This window comes from Alligator mississippiensis, chromosome 1 (assembly GCF_030867095.1).
Source record: "Alligator mississippiensis isolate rAllMis1 chromosome 1, rAllMis1, whole genome shotgun sequence".
In the NCBI taxonomy this organism is placed as follows: domain Eukaryota; kingdom Metazoa; phylum Chordata; order Crocodylia; family Alligatoridae; genus Alligator; species Alligator mississippiensis.
In genome coordinates, this window is record NC_081824.1 from 425,951,238 (window position 1) to 425,975,091 (window position 23,854).

The window sequence follows — 23,854 nt, forward strand, 5'->3', positions numbered from 1 at the left end:
TCTCCCAGACTAATGGGCTTTTTAAAAAGAAAAACATAAACCCTGACACATGAAACTTACCTTAAAACAGGAGTGTCAAAAATACGGCCTGTGGGCTGCACCTGGCCCACAGAGCCCTAGCATTCGACTGCAATGCTGCCAGTCTCAGACTGGCCTTGCCTGCCACATCCAGCACACGCTAGCCCAAGCCTTGACCCTGTGCACTGCACACAGATCCCATCTGGTATACACTGCCTACAACATGGGGCTGGAACTGGGGAATGCACAAGGCATGCAGGGCTAGTCGGGGGCATGTGCTGCACAAGGTGCACGGGGCTGGTCCAAGGTGTGCGCTGCAAGCAGTGCCTACACTGGACCAGCACTGCACACCGTATTTGGGGCCAGTCTGGATAGGGTCCATACTGGCCTTGCATGGCCCTGCGTGCTGGATCTGACAGTCTGACACTCTGGACTGTTCCAGGTGCTACATACAGCAGGCAGCATATGGGGCCAGTCTGGGGTACATGCTGTATATGGCACCTGCATTGCATTGCTCCTGCATGCTAGATCCGATACATAGGCTGGCCTGTAGGCCCAATCCAACCTGTAGTCCTGGCCTGCACTCCTCATCTGACCCAGGGGGACAGGTGAGTTTGACACTCCTTCCTTAAAGTATAAGAATAATTCAGGTAGCATAAGGGTATAAATTCTCAGGAGAACATAGAAGTGTGTTTAAAAGCAAAGACCCCCAAATATTAAGCAGCACAGAAAGTTAACTAAGGTTATAGTTAAAAGAAACCCAGTATCTTGAAAGTTTGGACATTTACAGGAGCTGCCATTGCTGTAACTGTGGTTCAGGGGCCAAAGTGACAGTGTACTCCATGCCCTGGTCTGTAGTTGGGCTAAAGCCAAAAGGTAATTAGCATGGGGGCAAATGACTCACCCACATGTACCACATGCCTTGCTCCCCCCTTTACCTGCTACTGCCTCCCCACAGCAAGACTAAATTTAAGACACTCCAATAATTAGAATGTATACATGGAAAATTATAACAAATTGGTAAACTTTTCAAGTAGAGAACCTAATGATTGGGGTGGGTTGTCTTAAATTCAGGTGAATACAGTAATTTACTAACTTATGCCTAGACAGCAACATTGTGCAAGAACTGCTGCACCAAGCAGCAAAAACACAGCATTCTTAGTCCCCTTTGGTAAATCTTGGTAGTAGCTCCTCTATTCTGCCCACCAGAGCCTGAACCTGGCCATCTTCTGGAAGCACTGCAAGACCGTTTGACTTAATTCTGATCACTAAACATCTGCCTAAGTCAGCACACTGTTTGGGGAATTTCTGTTATATCCCTTGTTCCTCTTATTTCTTTTAAATATTTTATCTGCTTTTATAAAATTATTTTGGGGTTTTTTTTACTGGAAGACACCCTGAGCCTTTTTTAGGACGGGCAGGAGCGCATAAATGTAATAAATATATAAATAGGTAAATAAATACATGTATATGTATAGGCATACCAGCCTTTTTTCTGACCGCTCTTTTTTATAGTCACTCAATATAGAGGCTCGTAAATCATGCCTTAGAGAGGGCAAGGCTGGGCAAAATATAGCCCGTGGTCTAACACGCCAAGTGACTGGATCCAGCTGGGGCCACTCACACTGGGGCAGCCTGCACTTGGTTCCTGCTGGCACCCATGGCCCGGCCCACATGTGCATCTTAAGGCAGGGCTGTTCCCAGTGCAGCTGCAGCTGGATGCCACTCTACTCTTCCCACCTCCAATGTTGGCTTCTGCTTGTTATTTTGCCCCTACCAGACTGCACTGCACCACTCCGGGTGAGCAGCTTCAGTTGGGCAGCTCCTGACCCAGTGTGTGGGGCTCCAGCTCCCAGCCGTCTTCCAATGGAAGGCAACCGGGAGCTGAAACCAGTTCCCCACGTGCTGGTTCAGGAGCCACCTGCTGGGAGTGGCACAGTGCAACAGGGGCCAGAGTAGGAGCTGCCACTAGAGGTGGGGGGAGCAGAGCAGCACCCAGCTGGCTGCAGCCACATTGGGAACAGCCCCACAGGAAGCTACACAGCACAATGCAGCAAGGGAAGGAGTGCTGCAAGGGCAGAACAGACCACAGTGCCTGGGTGAGCTCTGCTGCACGTACCCACTGCACCAATGGCAGGCTCCTGGGACCTAGCACCCAGGCAGCCTCCCCCGCTGTCACCACCCCGTGACCCAGACCCGTGATACCAGCCTTGCCCATCCCTCCCACTCCTGAACACTGCTCCCTGCCCACCTGTAGCCCCATATGGAGTTTTGAAAAGTTGTGGGGGGAGTGTTGACCCAGCTCAGACAGCTCATCAAAACTTCCCATGTGGCCCTCAGGCCCAAATAATTGCCCATCTGTGATTTAAAAGATGCCAAATGATAGGCTAGGGAAGTAGAATTGCTAAAAATAAACAGATTCAACAGACCAAATTTAGGCACTACCTGTGGATTTTCACATAGAAAAATGGACTCTTGAAAGTTAATGCGGTAGGTCCGTAAACCTCGTATCTGGCCCTTCTCTTTGCAGGCTGGACAGTACTTATCTGAAGTTGTACTCCCAAAATTATAATCCTAAAAAAACCAAAAACAAAAACCAGTGATACCAGCATATGCATTTTAAATGTTATTTTTCACATGCAAGACATAAATGACAACACAGAAAATGAGATGCATGTTTTATATATTGTTTACACTATGTATTTAGAAGTTAACCACGACAGTTTAGAATTTGATCATAGCAAATAAAATACACATACAGTGTATGGTTTTCTAAATTAATTGGTCTCCTTGATTGTGATTTAAATAGAATAAACTTCATGAAATGATTTTATTTAAAAGAGTACAGGTTGAAATGGCATTTGTTTTATTTGCAATGAACAAAAAGGTTAACTGCCAGTGAACACAAACTCTGAATTCTCATAGACAAATCACAAATTGGTGACTTGATTAGATCAAACACTTTCAAGAACAGAGCTGGCAATAAATATAATGACTTCTTTGAATTTTAAGTACAGTAGAACAATCTTTCGCCTTTAGTATAAGATTTCCGTGGAAAAACAATTTTATAAAGCAGTTCATTTTGCAAACAAGACCAAATTATAGTCTCTCAAAAATAAGAGAAAATATGAACTTTGCACACATGAAAAACAAGTTTCAACTGACTTTTCCCAAATACCCCACCATGTGGAGTGTGGATATCCCTATATCAGTCCCTTGTCCAATCACTTGCAAACCATTTCCAGTCTTCTGGGAATCCATCATTCTGAGCCACTGGCTAATTTATGTCAGTTGTAACATTGTCAAGACCACTAAGGATTTTTCAAAGAACCCTGAAAAATAAGAAGCGAATACAAACAAGTTAAATGAAAATTAGAATAAGTTTGATTTTAAAAACTGCACTAACAACAAAGCATTTTCTCTGAAAGTGAAGTTTACGGAGTGCTTTCTTGAATTTAGAACAGCTGTGGCTTTATAATTTGAACAGGAAAATAAAAGAGCATCTGTATTTAGTGGCAAAACAGTTTTTTCCAGCTTCAGGCCCTGTGCCTGCAAGGGGCTCCATGCAAGCATCTCCAGTGCCCATGCTAATTTAGTCTGGCAAATGCTTGATGCTATAAGCAGTCTGCTTGTGCCAAGCTACTGGTAGGATCAAGCCTCTAGTGATAAAAAGGGGTTATTTTCAAGATATGAAAAATGACAGGAGAAAAAACAAAAACAAAATCCTATCATAATTTGTCTACTATGGGGTAGAAACAATTACGGGTTTTTAAATGGCGAATTTAACCTGTGTCCACAATAAACTAAGGAATTTCTTTTCCCACATGTGAGTAACTACATCCTGAGAAGAGACAAGGGAATCCATGTTGCCAAAACGTGTAATCTTCTGACAATTCAAAGTTGTAATTTTACTAGTAATTCCAGAACACTACTACAGTATTATTTCAACAATACTACTACTACAATTAATATTTAACTAAGGCTCTGTATGATGTAACTTTATAAATTTAGGGCCAGGTTTATCTTTGGATGTGTGAATGCATGTAATCTCCCAGAAATCAAAATATATTATTGGGAAGGGGAAGGGAGGAGACACGGCACGTACACATATCAAAGAGCTACTTGTTAAGACAGTACAGTTATATAGAACTTAAATGTCATCCAGCACTGAAATTCAGGTACATCTAAAATGAAAGGTAGCAGAATGCAGCAGTGTAGGACAACTTGGGCCTAATTTTGATTCTACAGAAGTTTTACACAAACTTCCACGGACTTCAAAGGTGCAGTATCAAACCAAATGTCAAGAAAATGTACCCTTTGAAACATTAGAGAGTTTACACATGCAGAGTATAATTATTAGGCCTGTGTGAAGCAGCAAGTATTCGCTTTGGATCTGGATTCGGCCGATACAGGAGAGACAGTGATTCAATTTGGTGATTCGAATTACTGTCCCGATTCAATTTGGCCGATTCAGATTCAGAGATCTGGCGTCAATTCAGAGATACGGCCATAGACTGTAATGGAGCATCACTAAAATACCTATAACTTTGTCATTTTTTTTTGCAGATTCAGATGAAAACAGCAAGGATCGTAGCCCCTTGCCAAGTTTCAAGGAGATAGGCACAGGGGTTTCTGTGAAAGTGCACCTCAAACACAGCTTTATATGTTGTTTCTACATCCCTCCCCCAGAGCACTGATTGGAAGGGAACTCAGAGAAAGATCGTAGTCACTGGCCAGTTACAGATATCAGGGCAGTCTTTCCTGGCCCCCCTCCCCCCCAGTCTTTTCCATATATGGAAAAATCACTCCATTTGCCTCCCTCTTCTCAGTTTCCATTTGCGGCAAGCCTTCTGAACCTCTCAGAAATCGATTCAGAGGCTTCTGATTCGATTCAGACCTTTTAATGGGTCTCCCAATTTGGATATTCGTCTGCCTAATTGGGCTGAATCTCCTCTGAATCGAATCGGCTACTGAAGCTTCACACAGCTCTAATAATTACCTAAGCTGAATGCTGGACACATCACCGACTTTAATACTCTTCCTCATGCTAGTTTTTTCCTCCTCTTTTAATGTCTCATTTGTGTTAGGTCTAAATTTTAATTGTGGGTGAGAGGAGACTGATGACCAGTGAGACCATTCCAGTCACAACTCAAAAACTTTAAGATACTACACAATAGAAAAGACTTACCATATTTCGCAGCGTACAAGTCAAGATTTGAAGCCCAATTTTTAACCCTTAAAATTCAACCTTGACTTATATACCGTATCACCCTGCGAGCGGCACTGGACTCAGTGCTGGACTGGTATGACCCCATCCTGTGAGCGACACTGGTGCAGCCCACACAGCGCCACTTGCAGGGGATGAGGATGCATCAGCACCGCTTGCAGGGGACGAGACTGGGGATGGGGTTTTGCTTGGTGCTCAGCTGGCGCAGCTCCATCCCCTGCAAGTGGTGCTGCCTGGACCGCACCAGTGCCGCTCACAGAGGATGGGTCCACACCAGGCAAACACCAAGCCCAGCACCGCTTGCAGGGATGAGGCTGTACTAACCAAGCACTAAGCCCAGCCCCATCCCCTGTGAGCGGCAGCAGGCTCAGCAGTGCCGCTCACAGCAGACAAAGCCAGCTTAGCACTTGGCTAATGCAGCCCCATCTCCTGCGAGCCTGATGTTGCTCGCCGTGGACTGGGTCAGGGACAGGGCCAGGGGTGCACGACTCACAGGGGATGGAGCCATGCCAGCTGAGCCAGGCCCTGTCTGCTGTGAGTGGTCTTGCCGAGTGCCCAGCACGGTGCCGCTCACAGTGGATGTGGCTGGGCTTGGCGCTCAGCTGGTGTGGCCCAGGCAGTGCCACTCACAAGGGATTGGGTTGTGCCAGCCGAACCTGGCCCCAAACTTATACACCGTACCTATGAAAATGTTTACTTTTCAAATCGGAATGCCAGGGGTCAACCTATACACTGTGAAATATCAATTAACACAGTGCTAGTGTAGCCTTGGATTCAAGGGAAAAAACAGGTCTGCTGATCAGTTTTCTTTGTTCCCTTGGGCACCTGAGTGGTTTTGCTGAGCTTCAGAGAAGTCTGAGGTTTTTTACCCTATGTCTAATATTTATAATTGGCTGGTTTTAATATTTTAATAAATGATCACTGATTGGTTTATTTACATTTTTGTTTTACTGAAACGCTGAAGCTTTTAGAACTGGATTGAACCACATCTCTTGTGGACTTGGAAGGTGTCAGTTAGTTGGGTTTATGTCCTTGGGAAAGTATAAGGAAGGATTTCTTATCTCTTGTTTTCCCATCGGGGAATGCTGTTTAACACTGGCCTGTTACTTCTTTACCCTAGTTTCTTGTCTTCTGTAACAGACTTGTTTTTTTTAAACAAATCATCTAAGCATTTTAACAAAAATACATCTATTGTAGCAAAATAATAGCAAAATAACATTTAATACGTTTGGTTACACCAATTACTACTGCTAATATTTTAAGCTTTCAGGCCTTGTACTTATGTTTAATAAAGCATAATTAAACAGTCGATGGCTTTCTTTACTTTGCTAACCAAGCTAGTTGTTACATCTGCAAAGGTTCACACTACACTCACTCAGACAGGCTTTGGGGCCTTTGGCTTAACCACGCTTCGGTACACAGGTGCACCGATATATTGGTCCATATTGTATTGGCACTGATAAAAGGAAAATTGACATTAATTGGCAATCAGCTTTTTTTTGGGTAATGTGGCCAATACTGTCACTGATAAATGCTGTGTGCATGTGCAAACAAAGCCACATGCATACACATGGCTAGGAATGCAGCCTGGCAGCTTGGAAAGCAGTGTCTAGCCAAGTGGTCTCCAACCTTTTTATGTAGATCACCTTTGGCATTTAAAAGCAACCTAAGATTTCATAGACATTTGGGCAGGAAGGGACTCCGGAGGATCAGAGTCCAGCCCCCTGCCCAGGGGCAGGAAGTCAGCAGGGATCACAGGATCCCAGCAAGCTAAACATCCAAAAGTGTCTTGAAGGCCTTCAAAGTAAGTGCTTGAACCACCTCCGGCAGCAGTCTATACCAAACCTTGGGGGCTCGGACAGTAAAGAAGTTCTTTCTTATGTCCAGCCCGAAACAGTCGCCGAGGAATTTGTGACCATTCAATCTTGTCATCCCTTGGGGCACTTTGGTGAACAGATGTTCCCCCAAATCCTGATGAACACCCTTAATAAACTTATAGGTGGCCACCAGATCACCCCTGAGCCTGTGCTTTTCCAGGCTGAAGAGTCCCATGGGTCTCAGCCTTTTGTCATAAGGTCTGTTATCCTGACCTCTGATCATGCGTGTGGCTCTTCTCTGGACTCTCTCAAGCTTCTCCACATCCTTTCTGAATTGTGGAGCCCAAAAGTGGACGCAGTACTCTAGCTGCGGCCTCACCAAAGCCGAGTACAAGGGGAGAATGACGTCCTTGGATTTGCTTGAGAAGCATCTATGGATGCAAGCCAGCGTTTTGCTCACTTTGCTAGTCGCAGCATCACACTGAAGGCTCATGTTCATCTTGTGGTCAATCATGACCCCCAAGTTCCTTTCGTAGTGCTAACCAGCGTAGCACTGCCAAGCCTATAAGGATGCTGCAGGTTTTTCCTCCCAAGGTGGAGAACCTTGCATTTTTTGGTGTTGAACACCATCAAGTTCTCATCCGCCCATTTCATGAGCCTGTCAAGATCTGCCTGGATTGCCCTCCTGTCCTCAGGTGTGGATGCTTTATCCCAGAGTTTGGCGTCGTTGGCGAACTTGGCCAGTCCACTTCTGCCACCAATGTCTACATCATTGATGAAGATGTTAAACAGTATAGGCCTTAGGACAGAGCCCTGGAGGGACCCCACTGGTCACAGGGCACCATGACGATTGACTTCCATCAACCACCACCCCTCTGGGATCTGTCACAACCCAAAGTTGTGAGTTTGTTTGTGTGTGCTTCGGCACTGCTAAATTACATTCCCGTTAAATTGCAGCTTCCTTGCACGGTGGAGTTCTCTGCTGCAGAAGAGAACTCCGGTGCAACGGGGAATTTCCCGCCAATTTCTAGCTTTCTTTGCATGGTGCATTTCTTCTGCATCTCAGAAATGCACGGTGCAAAGGAGTTCCCGCCATTTGTATGAAGATTCGTGCTACGTTATTGGCCGATTCTAATATATGCACACGTGGCAGCTAGCGATTGGCTTGCTAGCCGTATAAAGAGCTTGGGTGGCTTCCGCCCAAGTTGGAGAGAAATCACTTAGAGAGCATGAAGATCTCTAAGCGCTGCGGATCCTCACGGACCCAACGCATTTCTTAAACAGGCAACAGAGGTCTAAACAGCCTCTGGCCTCTCCCCATCGCCAAGCACAATCCTAGACGTATCCCTTTCCTATATACTCAAGAACCAAACCCACGGAGCTTCGACAACTCCGTGGGAAAGAAATTGCCGAACCCGCAGAGCCTTAACAACTCCGGGGCCAAAGAACCGAATTTGTCGTAGTCCTCCAACGAGGATTTAAGCGGAGCTGTACCTGGGAAACTGTCCAGCCTACACCGCGACCATCTTGGATGTAAGTAAATAATCTTTAAATCAACCATTACGCCCCTGTGACTAATTTTAGCCCATGCGTGCCTTACCGCCACACAGTCCTCTCCAGCCCCACGTGCCCGGGCTGCTGGCCACAGCCCGCATGCGCAAAGACAGGCCCGGCTCGCCCCCGGCCTGCACAGGATCTACCGCAGAGCCAATTCCCCAGCCAGCAGATCGTGGCGAGGTCGAGGCAGCAGTTAGCCCGTTTTGCCAAGAGGTGATCATGGGATACCAGATCGAAGGCTTTTTTTAAGTCAATATATATGACATCAATCTCTTCCCTCTTGTCTAGGTGATAGATCACCTGGTCATAAAAGGAAATGAGATTGGTCAGGCAAGACCTACCTGCAACAAACCCGTGCTGGGTATCCCTCAGGATATTGCTGTCAGTTAGCCTGTATACGATGGCCTCTTTGATAATCTTTTCCAAGACCTTCCCCACGCTGATGGGCCTGTAGTTTGCCGGATCCACTTTCCTCCCTTTTTTGTAGATAAGCACGACATTGGCCTTCTTCCAATCACAGGCACTTCACCAGAGCACCAGGAGTTCTCAAAGATCCGTGCCAGGAGCTGAGCTATGATGTCCGCCAGCTCTTTGAGTACCCTTGGGTGTAAACAGTCAGGGACGGCTGACTTGAAAGTAATCAGCCTGTCAAGGTGTTCCTTCACAAGGTCAGCTTTGATGGATGGTAAGGAATCTCCCTCACCTGGGCCTCCCTGTCCCGCAGTGGGCAGGGTTGTCCCGTGGGACCAGTGAAAATCTGACGCAAAGTACCCATTTAGGAAGTTTGCTTTTTCCTGGGCCTTGGTCGCCAGTTGTCCCATCTGGTTTAGCAGGGGTCCAACGTTGCCCTTGTTTTTCTGCCGTCTCCCCACACTATCTAAAAAAAGACTTTTTATTGTCCTTGATATTTGTAGCTAGCTGGAGTTCCATCACAGCCTTGGCTTTCCTGGTTTGCTCTCTGCAGGTCCAGACCAGAGTAGAGTATTCCTCCTTGGTGGTGGTTCCAGTCCTCCATCCTTTGTAGGTTTCCCTTTTAAGACACAGGAGGTCCACTAGTTCCCTGGAGAGGCAAGGGGGCTGCTGTGCCCTTTTGCTGCCTTTCCTCCAAGATGGGATAGACTTTGCTTGCACATCCTCAATCACTCCCTTGAGGAGCAACCACTTGTCCTGAACTCCCCTCCCCTTTGGGTTGTGGCCCTTTAGGGCCTCACTGACAAGCCTCCTGAGTTTGTCGAAGTCAGCTTTCCTGAAGTCGAGGACTTCTGTATTACTGACTGATTTGCCAGCTTTACGGCAGATGGTGAAGGTGATCGGCTCATGGTCACCGTCACCCAGCTTCCCTTCAATCATTATTAGGTCGCTGATTAGGTCGTCCCCAAGATCTACTGTGTGCTGCCATCACCACGATCCCCGCCCCCCACTCGCAGGCAAGTCTGTGGGGAGGGAAGTGGGGGGCAGATTGAGGCAGAGGGAGAAAAAATTATTTGGGAGCATGCCCCCCCAGCTGGTAAGTCTGTGGGGGAAGAGGTGGGGGGGGGCAGATTGAGGCTCCAGCCCTAGCCTTACTTTCTCCCTCACCACTGAGGCCTTGATTTGCTCCCCCTCCCCCAATGGCAGGGAGGGAGGGAGTGGGGCTGGAGCAGGGGCATGGGATGGAGCCACAGGAAAGGGGTGCACACAGCCCAGGAGGGCACAGAGGGCTTGTGACCCCAGATCTGCATGCCGGCCGGGCCAGTTGCCCCTGTGGACTGAAACCGGGGTGTGCCAGGCAGTGCGACTACACAGGGGGCTGCAGGCACCTGAAAATTCAACGTAGCCCCCCCCCCTCCCAGCACTGTGCAACACAGCGACTGCCGTGAAGCCATGGTTCTGCTTTCCAGCCCCAGCCTGCCCCGCCCAGCACAGATCCTGGGTGGGAGGGGGCGAGAGAAGGAGAAGAGAGCACCGCGCTTTTCATGGCACCGGGCTGGGCTGGGCTGGGCTATGGTCAGGCTGAGCAGTGGCGGCGCTGGGAGGGGGGCGGGCTATGGCAAATTTTCGGGTGCCCAGAGCCCCCTGTATAGCCCTGCTCCCAGTGCCACCGGGTACAGCCCAGCCCCAGCCTGCAGTGGCCCCCAATCCCACTGGTGTGCAGATCCAAGGGCACACGCCCCCCGTGCCCTCCCCTCCGGACGAGCCACTTGAGGCTCTGTCCTGCCCTGCCATGCAGGGCCTGCCCCTGCTCCAGCCCCACTTCCTCCCTCCCTCCTCACTGCTACAGCCACCTAGGCTACCCTGTTTGGGGGGGGGGAGGGGGAGGAGGCAAAGTGCCCCTCCATCTGTGCACAGAGGCAGTTACCATTGTGGACTGGGCTTTGCATCTCAAGCCCTGCTTCAGCCTGCCCAGGAGCAGCCTGACACCTGTGTCCTGCTGCTGGGCTGCCCAGGAGCAGCCCGATGCACGTCTTGCTGCTGCGTACGTCCCTTGCCTATCCAGCGACTGGACGCAAGCAGCGTTGGGCTGCTCTCGGGAGGGCTGCAGCAGGGCTCAGGGCGCAAAGCCCAGCCTGCAACAATAGCTGCCTCTGCCGTGCACAGAGAGGGGGGCATGTGCCTTTCTGGGGCCTCCACCAGGGTGCACACAGTGGCAGGGCCCCATTCAACTTACCCCTGCTCCCACCTCTACAGCACTCTCTCTCACCACGGGGGCCTCAATCTGGCCCCCACCCCCTCCCTCCCCCACAGACTGACCTGCTGGGATGGGGCACGCGTGTGCACGCATGGGTGTGCTCAGCCCCCTACACCAGCTTCGGATCTACGCCAAATGGCTCCGATATCTACTGGTAGATTGAGATCCACTGGTTGGTCACCAGTGGTCTAGCCAGTAAGTCTGTGGGGGGAAAAAGAGGCATGGAGGAGGAGGTAGATTGAGGCCCCATGGTAAGGGAGGGAGTAGGGGCTGGGGCAGAGGCAGGCACTGCCCAGGTGGGGCGGGGTGTGGGATGGAGCTGTGGGCAGCTTGTCCAAGGGAAAGGGGTAGGCAGCTCCAGACACTGTACGCACCCCAGGGGAAGACATGGAGGGCACGTGCCCCCCGGATTTGTGTATGAGGCAAGGGTGGGCTGCCCACTGTGGGCTCATAGCTAGGGGCTGTGCTGGCCTCTTCCCAGATGTGGGGCTGGGCTGGGGCTGCACTTGGGGCAGGTGGGGGCAGGGCAGTGGGCTGAGAGTAGGGGCTATGGCAAATTTTGGGGTGGCTGCAGTTCCCCTTTACCCCCCGCTCCAATGCCGCTGCCTGTCTGCCCTGAGCACAGCCCCAGCCCAGACTGCCCCTGTTGGGAAGAGACCAGCACAGCCCTGAGTCCACAGAGGGCAACTTGCCCTCACCCTGAGCACAAATCCAAGGCACGTGCCCCCCACGCCTCTCCTGGGGATGTGCGCAGTGGCCAGGAACCCAGCCCCCTTGCAGCTCTGCCCTGTGCCCTGGCTGGGCAATGTCCGCCCCTACCACACTGCCTCCCTCACTGCAGGGTCCTCGATCTATGCCCCCCCATGCCTTTCCCCTCCCGCCCCCCAGACTTACTGGCCAGATACTGTTCTCCAAGCTGCCAGGCTGCATATCGGCAATTGGATCAATATTGGCAGACATGGCTGGTTAATAATCGGCCAAAAAATCTTTATTAGTACACCCCTGTTTTGGTAACTTGTTACTCCTACGTAAATTAAGCTTAGGCATAGCCTACATTTGGAGGATGACATTTTCAGCAGCAATGCTCTCAATTACCATGAACGGGGGATACCAACTCATATAATTTGGACTCACGGGAAAGAACGATACTTTCTAAATTGGCAACTCCACTTTCTCCAGTAGTTTTCCTTGGTGGTCCATGGAAATACCAGTCCAACTCAATCAAACCCATTTACCTTATCAATGGAGACTGGCCAAATTGTAGTAATAAAAGCATTTATTCTCGTATTTCAATGCAAAGGGGTATCTAAGTATTAATTATTTGTAATCAAAACATATGAATGTTATAGCGCATATCAGGCTCAAGAATGACCTATACCTAACATTAACTCAAGTGCAGCTCTCCTGGACTATATGCTATCTTTTTGCCTTGTGGCACATTACCTCTCTATTATGACGATTATTACTAGGGGTGTACCAATAAAGATTTTGGGGGCCGATATTGATAGCCGATATTTAAGGAGGCATATCGGCAGATACCGATCCAATTTCCGATACAGCTAGCTCCAGCCAGTAAGACCGGTGTGGTGGAAGGGGAAGGAAAGGGCATGGGGGAGGCAGATCAATGCCCCCCTGTGGTGAGGGAGGGGCAGGAGTAGATGCTACCCAGGCAGGACAGAGGCTCCCACTGCTGCTTGCACCCTGGGAGGGCACCGGGGGAAGGTGTATACCCCGGACCTGGGCAGGGCAAGGTAGGCTGAAGCTGAGGCTGCACGGAGCTCTTCTTGGCAGGGGCTGGGCTCAGAGTGGGCACCGGGAGGATGCTGCATCCACCCCAAATTAAGCCGCAGCTCTGTTCCCAATGCTGCTGCTGCCTGCCGCTCTTCCGGTGCATGGGTTGAGGCAGGCATTGAGCCAGAGCAGCAGCTGGGAGCGGAGCTGAGGCAAAATTTCAGGTGGACGCAGCATCCTCCCGGTGCCACCGGCATCCGCTCCGAGACTAGCCCCACCAAGAAGAGCCCTGCGCAGCCCGCCCCCTGGGGTGCAAGTGGGAGCCGCCACCCCCCACAGGGAGCATTCCCCCCCCACAGGGAGCATTGATCTGCCCCCTCCCCTTCTACCACAACGGACTGACCAGCTGAAGGCAGCTCTCCACGCTGCTGGCTCTGCTCTTTTGGCTGCCTGAGTGCTGTGCTGCGGTTGCGCGCAGCATGAGCATTTATCCACCAAATTATCGGCCCCGTTGGACCGATATCTGATGCAGAAAATTTTCTTTATATTGGTACTGATCCGATATTGGACCAATGTATCGGTGTACCTCTAATTATTACATATAGTTAAAACCATAGGGGTTTTTGTGTATCATGTGACAAGTAATTTTCTGCTGCTGCCCTCCCCAGAAATGCACAATATTAAAAAGGCAGGCAACACGATTCACTAGTATATACTATTTAGTGATCTATCATTGTTTATTTGGCTGCTAAACTTTTAGTTACATCTCCCTTCAGAACAGGGGTAGGCAACACCTAGCTAGCATGCATACCGAAGTGTGGCATACAAAGGCATTGTTTGGCATGCACACCTTGGAGAAAGGGGTGGGGCTATGCTGCCACAACAAGGATCCGGCCCCTTGCAACTCCCTACCATCACATTAACATTTTAGAAGTCAAGGCTGTAGGTGTTTTTGGCACCCTGCAAAAACATTGCTGACCCCTACTTTAGAAGCTCAGCAAAACCGTGACACTGAAGCTGTGGCTTTTGGAACACTGGCAGACATATAAATAATGTCATGGTATCTCATCCCCAATCTGAAAAAAAAAAAAAACACTCTACATATCCTACCAGGCCACAAACATATAGCAGGATGGGCAATTGCTTGGATCGAGGACCAATCCCAAATACACCATTACTTTAACAGGAACCTTGCAAATCAATTGCTTTTACAAGATTACCAGTGTAGGGAGTTGAGGGGCTGCCTGCAACTGGACTGGTTGTCTGCCTTGCCTCACAGCTCATGTAGGGACACATACCACATGCTCAACTCATGGTACCATGCAAACCAGCCACAAAAATGGTCCACATTTTATGTATTACCTTTGTGGCTGGTTTGCTACTTTATAGCACCACAGATCTCTGAATGTGTGGCACTATTCCTATTTATGGTGCGATTAACATGTACATGAACATGTGTCAGCATCCTTAATCCCTGGCCATTGAAACTGGTATGTCTGATGAATATTAAAAAATATGTATTACCTAGTTTGATTGTTTCAGGCAATATTTATCTTTTGGCTTCATTAATACTGATTTATGGATGACTTAACAGAGGAACAGAATGGATTATGTCTCAACTCAAGTCATAATCCTTTTACTATCTACTTTTACAAAGGGAAAACACTTGGACAGGACAGAATGCACAAGCTTGTGTTGTAGCCCCACCATCTTTCCCAAGATGTTATTTTGTGACATCCAAGTAAATCACAACCACTTACTTATAACAGTATCCTCAGCCATGTATGTCCATATTTTATTGCGCTTTTAAGAGTACAATAAATTTTAGCTGAAAACATTCAGTGACCACTCCTTTAGTGCAGAATAGACAGAATAAACCAACAAGTGGGGATCCCAGAGACAGCAGTACTTTTGCTCCTCAAAGTGGGCAAAACAAAATGAAGCAAAGTGGCACCAGTTGAACTGTTCAGGCATTTATATCTTTGCAACATCAGAGAGGGTTGTTTTTTTGTTTTTTTTTAACTTATTGACAATTTCTCAGTGTCACTATGATATAACAGCTTTGTACTCAGCAGTAGCCAAGAGGGACAACTACTTAAGCCCTGCTATATTCTAAAACACAGGATATATCTTATCCCACAGTCTCTCTCTGAGACAAGGCTGAAATGAAAGAAACCTACATGAGATATTTGTAGAGTCTGTGGGACAGCTTTTCAATCCCCTGTACTCTTTCCTTTTCTATCCAGCATAGGTATACCCCTCTTGCAAACCTGGTCCTAGAACTACTCCTAACCCTTCCAACACTTATCCAGAGACCCTGCATTTTAATAATCAAAAAGAAATGAAGGGGTTTCAAAAGTGTGCATTCTTAAAACTATGAAGTCAAAACTTACATCTCAAATCTAACTGAACTCATCAGAAAATAGGACAATTACTAATATTCTAAACTGAAGTGACAAAGCTTGATAGAATGTATGTCAAATCTACTGGCTTAAAAATAAAATGCCAGCATCTATTTCAGAAGCAAAATATACAAAATAGGACATCTACTTGGAGATTTTTTATAGAGTCTCTTGCAGACAAGGAAAGAGTTTATAGTCAAGAATTCCTATTCAAAGTCCTACTGACCAGTTTTAATAAATATCAACCACATGGAAGTGAGAAACAATTCTCTGCACTAACTGCATGGCTCAAACAAGCTGGACAAACTCCTGCTGGCTGGCCTCAGTTCTCCAACTGCTTTCCCCTGAAGTGAATGGGAAGGAGGAGGGGCGGGAACTACAAAGCTCATCACAGCCCGAAGTGAGATTTACCTTGGAAGTTTCCCTTGACCGTTGCCCCCCCCCCCGGCAAGCAAAGGCGGCAGTCGCAACAGCAAACAGGGATTCAAGGTTTAACTGCCCCATGCCCTGAGCCTGGCTGAAGGGTGGGGAGGGAGCCACCTCGAGGCTGCCCCGGTCTCTCGTCAGCACCCGCCCGCACTCACTTGAGGCGACGGAGCCGGCCCCGCGCACCTGCCCCTCAGCCCACCCGGCTCCAGGAGCCCGCATCTCACCTGCTCGCCGCTCCTCGCCCAGTTCTGGCCTCCGCCTTCACCCGCGAGCGCCCCGGCCCCGGCTCATGTCCCCCCACTGCCGCCACCCTGAAACGAGACGCGGCTGCCGCCCTCAGCGGGGCTGGGAGGGGGCCGTAGCCCCAGGCCAGCTGCCCGCACGTGGGTGCCGCCTAGTCCGGCCCGCGCTACGCAGCAGCACAGCGCATGCCCCGCCCCGCCCCTCACCCGGAGCCGCTCAGCGCGCTCCGGAATGGACGGCAGCCAACGCGCCTCACGCTGCGGCCGCCCCAACCCTACGCACTTCCGGCGCCCGTAGCTCGGGCGCTGCGGCCAATGGGGGAGCTCGCGCGTCAGAACAGCGGGCGGGGGGGACAGAGAGAACTGTTCGAAGTGGGGGGAGGAATAGGGGCGTTCGCGCGTGCGCAGCGCAGCGCAGCGCAGGCTCCGGAGGCTGGAGTCGAGGCGCCATTGTCGCTGGCACATGCCCATGCCGAGGCCTCGCCCTACTGCTAGTTGGGTGCCAAGACTCCATCGTCTCAGCGGGGGGAGAGAAGGGAAGTCCTGCAGAAATGATGGGAGGGGGGTGTTTATATTGCAGGCACACGTTCAGGAGGAGGGCAGAGAAAGCGTTTCAAGGACGTCCTCAGGTCCCACTTCGAAAAAATGCAGCACCAACATCAACTCTTGGACAGTGATGGCCCAGGCCCAGGATCGCCCCAAATGGAGGTAGAGTCTACTGCACAACAGCTGGAGAGGGAGAAACAGGAACAGCAGAAACAGCCTGTTGTGGGTCGGATCAAGAATCCAGAGCCACCCACCCACACAGAAATGCACACCTCAGCTGCAGTAGAGTCCGTTGATCCTGGATTGGCCTCATGAAGGAGGATCATCCTCAACTGTGAGGGATTGCCAAAGAGTATTTGTAAGGGGGGGGCGGATGTGTGTATATCTACATATACACTTATACATGTGTATATATATATGTGTGTGCATGTAGGTATACATATATGGAAAGAGTGCACGTGGCAATGCACATAAACTTCTGCATGTTTGCCACACCTGCATGCACACACACAAACACATGCACCCCCATGCACGCACGGTATACCTTATACGCTACAGGTGCACTATGTGTATACACCTGTACATGCATATGGATGTACATGCATACACACATGTACATGCATGTATATGGCTGCATGTGCGCACATACAGAGTGAGTGAGAGAGTAGAGCACTGGGTAGATTTGAGCATTAGATTCTCAGAGCATGTGGTGTGGGGGAAAGAGTTTGGTGGAGTCACCATTTAAAATGAGATTCCTTTTAGCCCAATGAGTTGAATCCAGTTGACCCATTTCACTGGAAGCTCATGGGTACGTGCAACCATTGCTGGTACTTTTCTTATTTTTACTAGCCCATGCTTCCTGCCCTGCTGGATGCAGCCCAGGTGTATGATTTAAGGTTTGTTCAATACTTAGGTTTCTGCAGTAACCTTAGGAATTGTTTTGGTTGTTGTATGCACCATGTAGACTCACTGAAATGGAGATGCATCAGCTTTTGTAAGCATCTGGCAAAAATAAACTTTTTTTTCCAGCAACATCCTAAATAAAGAGACCTTATAAGATTGTCTCGGTACATTAAATAAATCAGTCTCAACTGGGCTCCTTTGTGATATTAGCTCTTAGTTTAGTTTAGGCATGTAAACACCTTCATGTGATTCACAAGATAAACTTTGAGATTTCAGGTAGGAATCCATAGCATCAGAAGCCATTCTTATCTGCTGTGGTCTAAGCTCTTTGCAAGAGGTAGGGATGGGAGTCAGTCTACTATTTTTATAATGAAAAAATGAGTGAAATTAGTTTTTGAAATGCAGGTGCCACAAAATTCAGGCAAGTTACAGAAGGGTACCCAGAGCCAAAAAAGGCTGAGAAACCACTGTACTAGATACAGGAAGCCATGATGATAGCTTTCTCTATAGCATCTTAAATAGCAACTGGATATATTTTTCATGCTTGTTAATGGGAACTGATTTCAGAAATGCTCCAGTGAAGACATTAAGTAGGACTAAAATTGTATCCTTGTTTTATTCACCTTAGGCCTAAAGGCCTCAAGTTGCAGTTTGTTCATTACTGTACCTGCCAGTTTTCAGGGACTCTCCAGCGCCTGATACTCCTCACTTCCCTCTCCAGCACTCTGCACTATCTTCCCCAGGGCACTAAAGTTCCTGGTTATGCCTCTGGCTTTGCTTACACGAAAAGTTGAACCAGTTTAACTCTGGTTTACTCAATCTGGTCAATTTAAGCTAGTGCACACCAATTCACAAGTGGTTTTCTTGGTGCAGCTTGTATTGATAACTTTTTAAAACCAATTTTAATTAAATAGGCACAATATCTGGCTAGGTGAGGCCTGAAACATTATTTCGCACACCCTTTGCATAGTCATGCATGCACATAGGAAAAGAAAAGAGAAAGTGCTTGATGAAGTTATGGAACCACTTTGATTCCGGTTAATTTACTACGTATCCGCTCCCTGACATAGGAAGTTGTTTGGCTTACCTTTCTAGGCTGATCTATTCATTTAGCAATAACAGTTATAATTATGCTTTAAAAACACTTACAGTAAAATCTGATTTCATATGCTCCTGCATTTTGGGGGGAGGAGAAAAATCTTGAATAGAAGCTCTCACTTCTTGAATGAAACTTTCCATACTTAAAAGCTCTCAAAGCTAAACAGAATTATTGAAAATTAGGGTTGGAAGGGACCTCAGGAGGTCACCTAGTCTAATGCCCTGCTTGAAGCAGGACTGTCTTCAACTATATCATCCCACCAAGGCTTTTAAAATTTCAAAGTGAACATAAGTAATAGGTTTAGATGCCAAAAATGAGTCCAGTAATGCAGTTATTTTAGCACTGTAGTGTATATGAATCATTCTGTTCCTGTTAACTTGAACATGTATGAAGAATTATATTAATCTTCTTTTGTTAAATATAAACCAAAAGACTTATCTAGGCAGAATTGTGGTGGGGGGATATTTATTATAGTGTTTGCTATAATTTTAAATCTTCCCATTTGAATGTTGTATCACTGGGATTTTTACCTTTAAATGGGTAAAGTATTGTAATGAAATACTGTATGATGCACACCCAAAGAGAAGGTGCAATGTATTTTAAGGTTGGGAAATTATATTAGAGGAAATAGAAACAAGTGTCTAGGCAAACCAATAATTACCCTTCCATTAATACTAGATTCTGTTTCTCACCTGTCTCAACTCTTTCCTCTGGTGAGATAGTATCATCTTTTTACATTAATCTTAGGATTTTATATGGGATATTTTTTAAATTGCTCTTCTGTGTAAAATTAAGACTAACAGTCCTGATTTCCTCAATTCTGAAAAAAGCCCCTCTTCTTCCTGATTTATATTCAGAAACATGTTTCTGTTTTAACAATGATTAATGGAGGTTGGGTTTTTTGCTTTTGTTTTGGCGAGTCTCTGCTTTTATATTCGTATGTGGTGTCATAACTGATAGGTGATTTCTCTTGTAGAGTGGGTGGGTGGGGTTCCAAAGAGGAAATCATCCACTATGAATGCTTTGGGCTTGATTCAGTACTCTGTAAAGTCAATGAAAAGACTCCCATTCATTTCAGTGTCAATTGGACTGGATCCTTAAAATGGCTTTTCTTGGGGAAATAAGAAATATTAAAAATAGATTAAAAAAAATAAAAAACAAGACGGATTAAAAATAGAATGAAAAGTTTTGACTTTTAAGCTGCTAGTTCAGGTGTAGTAAAGGCTGGTAGGGAATAAAAGTCATAACTATTTGGGAACCTTTTGGCCTTTTTGAAGATAGGCTAGTATGATTTGTGGTGGAAAAGCATCAAACCCTACTTTCCAGCTTTTCTTGTACTGTTTTCAACGTTGCTTTGAAGACTGTTTGTTGGCTCTGTTAATATCTTTGCAAATGGTGATTTGTATTGAACATAGAACTTTTGTAACTCTTGGAAAGGATTTCTAAATGTATTGTCTACAGAACTAACCATGGATATTATTAGAGTCCAAAATGTTAAATAATTCACTAATTGAGAAAGTAACTTTTTTTCCTTCTTCTTTCAGTGCTACAACTTGTTGTGAAGCATTTACAGCTGCTCCACTTATCCATATTTTTAAACAGGAAGTATCTTTTGAAAACGATATCTAATGTTATATTAAAAAATGGCTACCCATACAAGGCTGAGAGTATAAAAATGAAAATGGTGACAGATATTTTTTAATCTTCTGAGATTTTAACTAACATTTCATTGATATTTATGTTTTATTAATGATCTATGTAAGCAAATAGAAATTGACATATTATACATCTACTAGACAAGGGTTGCTCAATTTCCAGCCCCTGGGCCAAATGCAGCCCCATGGAGCCATCACATGTGGCCTGTGGGGCTCCCCATTGGTCTGGGGAGTTGGCAGCAAGCCAGTGGTGGCCATGAATACAGCCTCCCCCCCACTTTCCCCTGCCAAATCCCCAAGCCCCAATACCTGCATGGCTGGTCTGAGCCAAGCTATGCCTCTTTCCCCCGTGGGCCTGGGCCACGTTCCCCCACTTCTGAATCAGGGTTGGACCATGTCCCCTTCCTTTCCTGCAGGGCTGGGTTGGGCCAGGTCATGCACTCTTTCCCTCCCTACAGGGTCACCTGGCTAGCCTTCTTTCCCTCTTCACAAGGATGGGTCAAGCTCCTTTCCCTATCAGGGCTGTGTTGGAGCCAGTTTGTCCCCCACCTGGCCAGATGGTGCCCACCCATGTGCCAGAGCAGGAACACCTGGATCCAGCCCACAAATGTACTGGCCACTGACAGTCTGGCCTGCCATGTAAAAATGTTGGGGCTGCACTGTACTATAGGTGGTCCATTAAACCAATTTTAAATAAGTCATGGAATCACAGATTATGCGATCATAATTTTATTACTACTTTATATTTTCCTTTCAATGGAAGAAATAAAAGTACTCTGTGACAGGCTCACAGCCACAGGGGCTGCCATGACACCCCCCTAGTGGCCTTGCTGCTCCTGCCTGGCTCCAACTCTAATGTCACTGTCTCTTCATTGTTCACCAGCCGTGCCTTGCTCTTAATATTACAGGTTGATTCAAGGAGGCTGCTAGCAGGCCTTAGTGTGAGCCTGAATCCAATAAGTTTCCACTGGGTCTGAGGCCCCATTGGCCTCTATCCAGACATCCAACCTTGGTAGGTTCCTCTTGGCCTGACTAGGTCCCTGTAGGGCACCTGTAGCCTTAAGGGCAAACTGTGTAGTTCCTTTTCCTCCCCTACACCATGCCCTAAGCCTCAGAGATGTTTTCCCTTTGATTTTCCTTCTTATACACTCTGCCCTCTTGAGCTCTCAGACCCCTCCTCTGCCCAGCCCCGGACACAGGTGGCTCTGGGACTCTTGGACATCGTGATCTGGGTCTCAGCCTTTTTTCAGTTCTGGGACCACTCACTGGGTCCCACCCTCAGTGTGAGGGCTCCTGGGATACTGGCTCTCTAAACAAGCCTTGAGTCTGCACCCACAGGGTTCAAGGCTAAACATAAATAAATAAGAAACATCACCACCGTCTGGCAGACACCTCAATCTTTAGAGGTGTAACATAAAGACCACTTGCCTGTAAACCCAGTCTTCCTCGGTCCAAGGAACTTGCCTCTGTTTCCAGACCTGTAGAGTTGTTCAGCCAAAATCCAGTTCCCTTCAGGGACCCTGCTGCCAGGAGTTCTGCACTATGCAGTAGCTGGGGAGAAACTAACAGACTGGTGCAGACTCTGGGCTCATATAACTCCAGCCTGAGCCCTCTTCCAGCCAGGTGAGTCCCTCATTAGCTCCCCCCTGCCCCCTAAAAGCAGCCTCTCAGGCTGCTTGCTCTCCTAAAGGATCAGGCACATCCCAGTGCCCTGCTACATACTTTTTCTGTATACTAGATAACCATGATATTTGATTAATGTGTTAATTATTTGTATGTCCTTTGATGAGGAGAGGTGACAATCCTGACAGGTTCTTTTGTAGCAGATGCTGTACAAATGCAAATAAAGACTTAGGGTGCATGTAGATGAAATTAAAATTCCCGTTTATGTCAACGCAACTGCATTTGTCACTATGGCCTGTTTGTTAGTCCTTATCTTGAAAAGATATAGTCTGAAAAAGCTCCATTTGTATTCGAAGACCAAGTCTGTGTGTGTGCATAGTTTTAAACAAATGAGCTGTTAAACTCAGTAAGACTATTAGTGCATGAGGCTAAATGTATACATAATCATTTGCAGAAGTGGGGTGTGAAACTGTAGTTTTACAAATATACAGCAAAGCTAAGGCAGGTCTTACCTTTAAAGCAGCTAATAAATCTAGTATTATGACTTCATTTGCTTAGCTAGAGTAAACCAAACAAAGGAAATGAGTCTTAATAGATACAGCATGGGATATTGAAGTTTTTATAGGTTAGTTTTATTTTGGTAATGTTTGTAGGCCACATTAGCCCACTGATTGCACTGGTTGTTGTGCAAACACACATGAGCTTCACGCTGATAAATTACAATTTTAGGCCTTGGGACCTTTCTCTTTCTCTCTTGGTTGGAGGATTTGGATCAAAAAGGAAAAACACAGGGAGGGGTGACTTTGGGGAAGTGATTGAACAGAACAAAATCTGAAAAACGATCCTGTAAGAATATCTTCTTTTACCACCTGTCATGGTTTATAAATAGGCAAGAGGTCAGTTTGGCTTTTAAATTCAGGAGTAGTGTGTAGGTCTGGGATGAAAAAACCCACCCCATTTATTTCACCTCTTCCCTTATATACTAAGCAAATTTGATTTAGAGAAATAAGGGTTTTCTTTTTACTAAAACTGCACTTAATCTTAACCTGGCAATTGCATAGCATCATAGCTCTTATTTGAATATTTGATTACTGTAACTTCAACAAAAATTAAACATATAGGAATTAAGAAATGTAATGTAATAGGTAGTGGGATATTTTATCATCTCAGGTTCAAGCAAGACAGTTTCAGGAATCTGTGACTTGAGGGAGGCAGCCAGACAGACAATCAAAATGCTTCAGTTGGCAGGGTCCTGGGAGTAGCACCAATAGCTGGATGCAGGTAAGTGTATGATCAGTGGGGGTTGGAGGTCCAGGACTTGGGGACTGTGTGTGTGTGGGCAGGGGGGATGGGTACCTGCCAGATATGGGGGAAGATAGCCGGGCGCCAAGGCTGCATCAGGGCAGGGGGGACGGGAGGGGAAGAGGTAGGAGAGGTGGATTCTTTGCTAGTGAGCTTCCCTGGGAGTCAGCCAGCATGGGATAGCTAGAATCTTTGTGCTAGCCCAGCTGTAAGTGTTCTAATTCAATGTTTGCAAGCATAATAAATATTGTTATTGCATTTTGATGATAGTGTTAGAGCACGGGTGCTCAACCTCTGGTCCATGGGCCAATTACAGCCTGTAGAGCTATGATATCTGCCCCATTGGGCTCCCCACAGTTGGGAAATTTGGCAGTTTCTCACCTGTCTAATCTCTTTCCTCCAGTGAGGCACCCCCCCCCCCCCCCCCCATTGCCGATGGATTGGGTTCTTGTCATGCCCCTACCTTTCCTCCCTCCATGGGCTTCGATTGGGGCTGGCCAAAAATCCCTTTTCATGCTGGATCAGGACTGGGCTGTGCCCTACCCCCCTCTGGACAGCTGGATGGGGCCCTGTCATGAACTCCTTGGGCCCCAGATTGGAACCACTGACTGCGTACTGCTTGCATATGGATTGGG

The 23,854-nt window shown here is 47.3% G+C and overlaps 1 protein-coding gene across 2 annotated transcripts in view; it reads right to left on the minus strand.

Moving 5' to 3' along the window:
• USPL1 (ubiquitin specific peptidase like 1) overlaps positions 1-16,268 on the minus strand; it is a 33,626-nt gene extending 17,358 nt beyond the window's left edge. The window contains exons 1-3 of one of the 2 annotated variants that reach the window (XM_006278367.4): positions 16,074-16,268; positions 3,184-3,350; positions 2,464-2,592 (exon numbers count right to left, since the gene is read on the minus strand). In XM_006278367.4, coding sequence (XP_006278429.2) covers positions 2,464-2,592; positions 3,184-3,282 — 228 coding nt within the window. In that variant the 5' untranslated portion in view covers positions 3,283-3,350; positions 16,074-16,268. The remainder of the gene's footprint in view (positions 1-2,463; positions 2,593-3,183; positions 3,351-16,073) is intronic. The other variant, XM_006278368.4, reaches the window with a different exon arrangement.
• Positions 16,269-23,854: the final 7,586 nt, after the last annotated feature.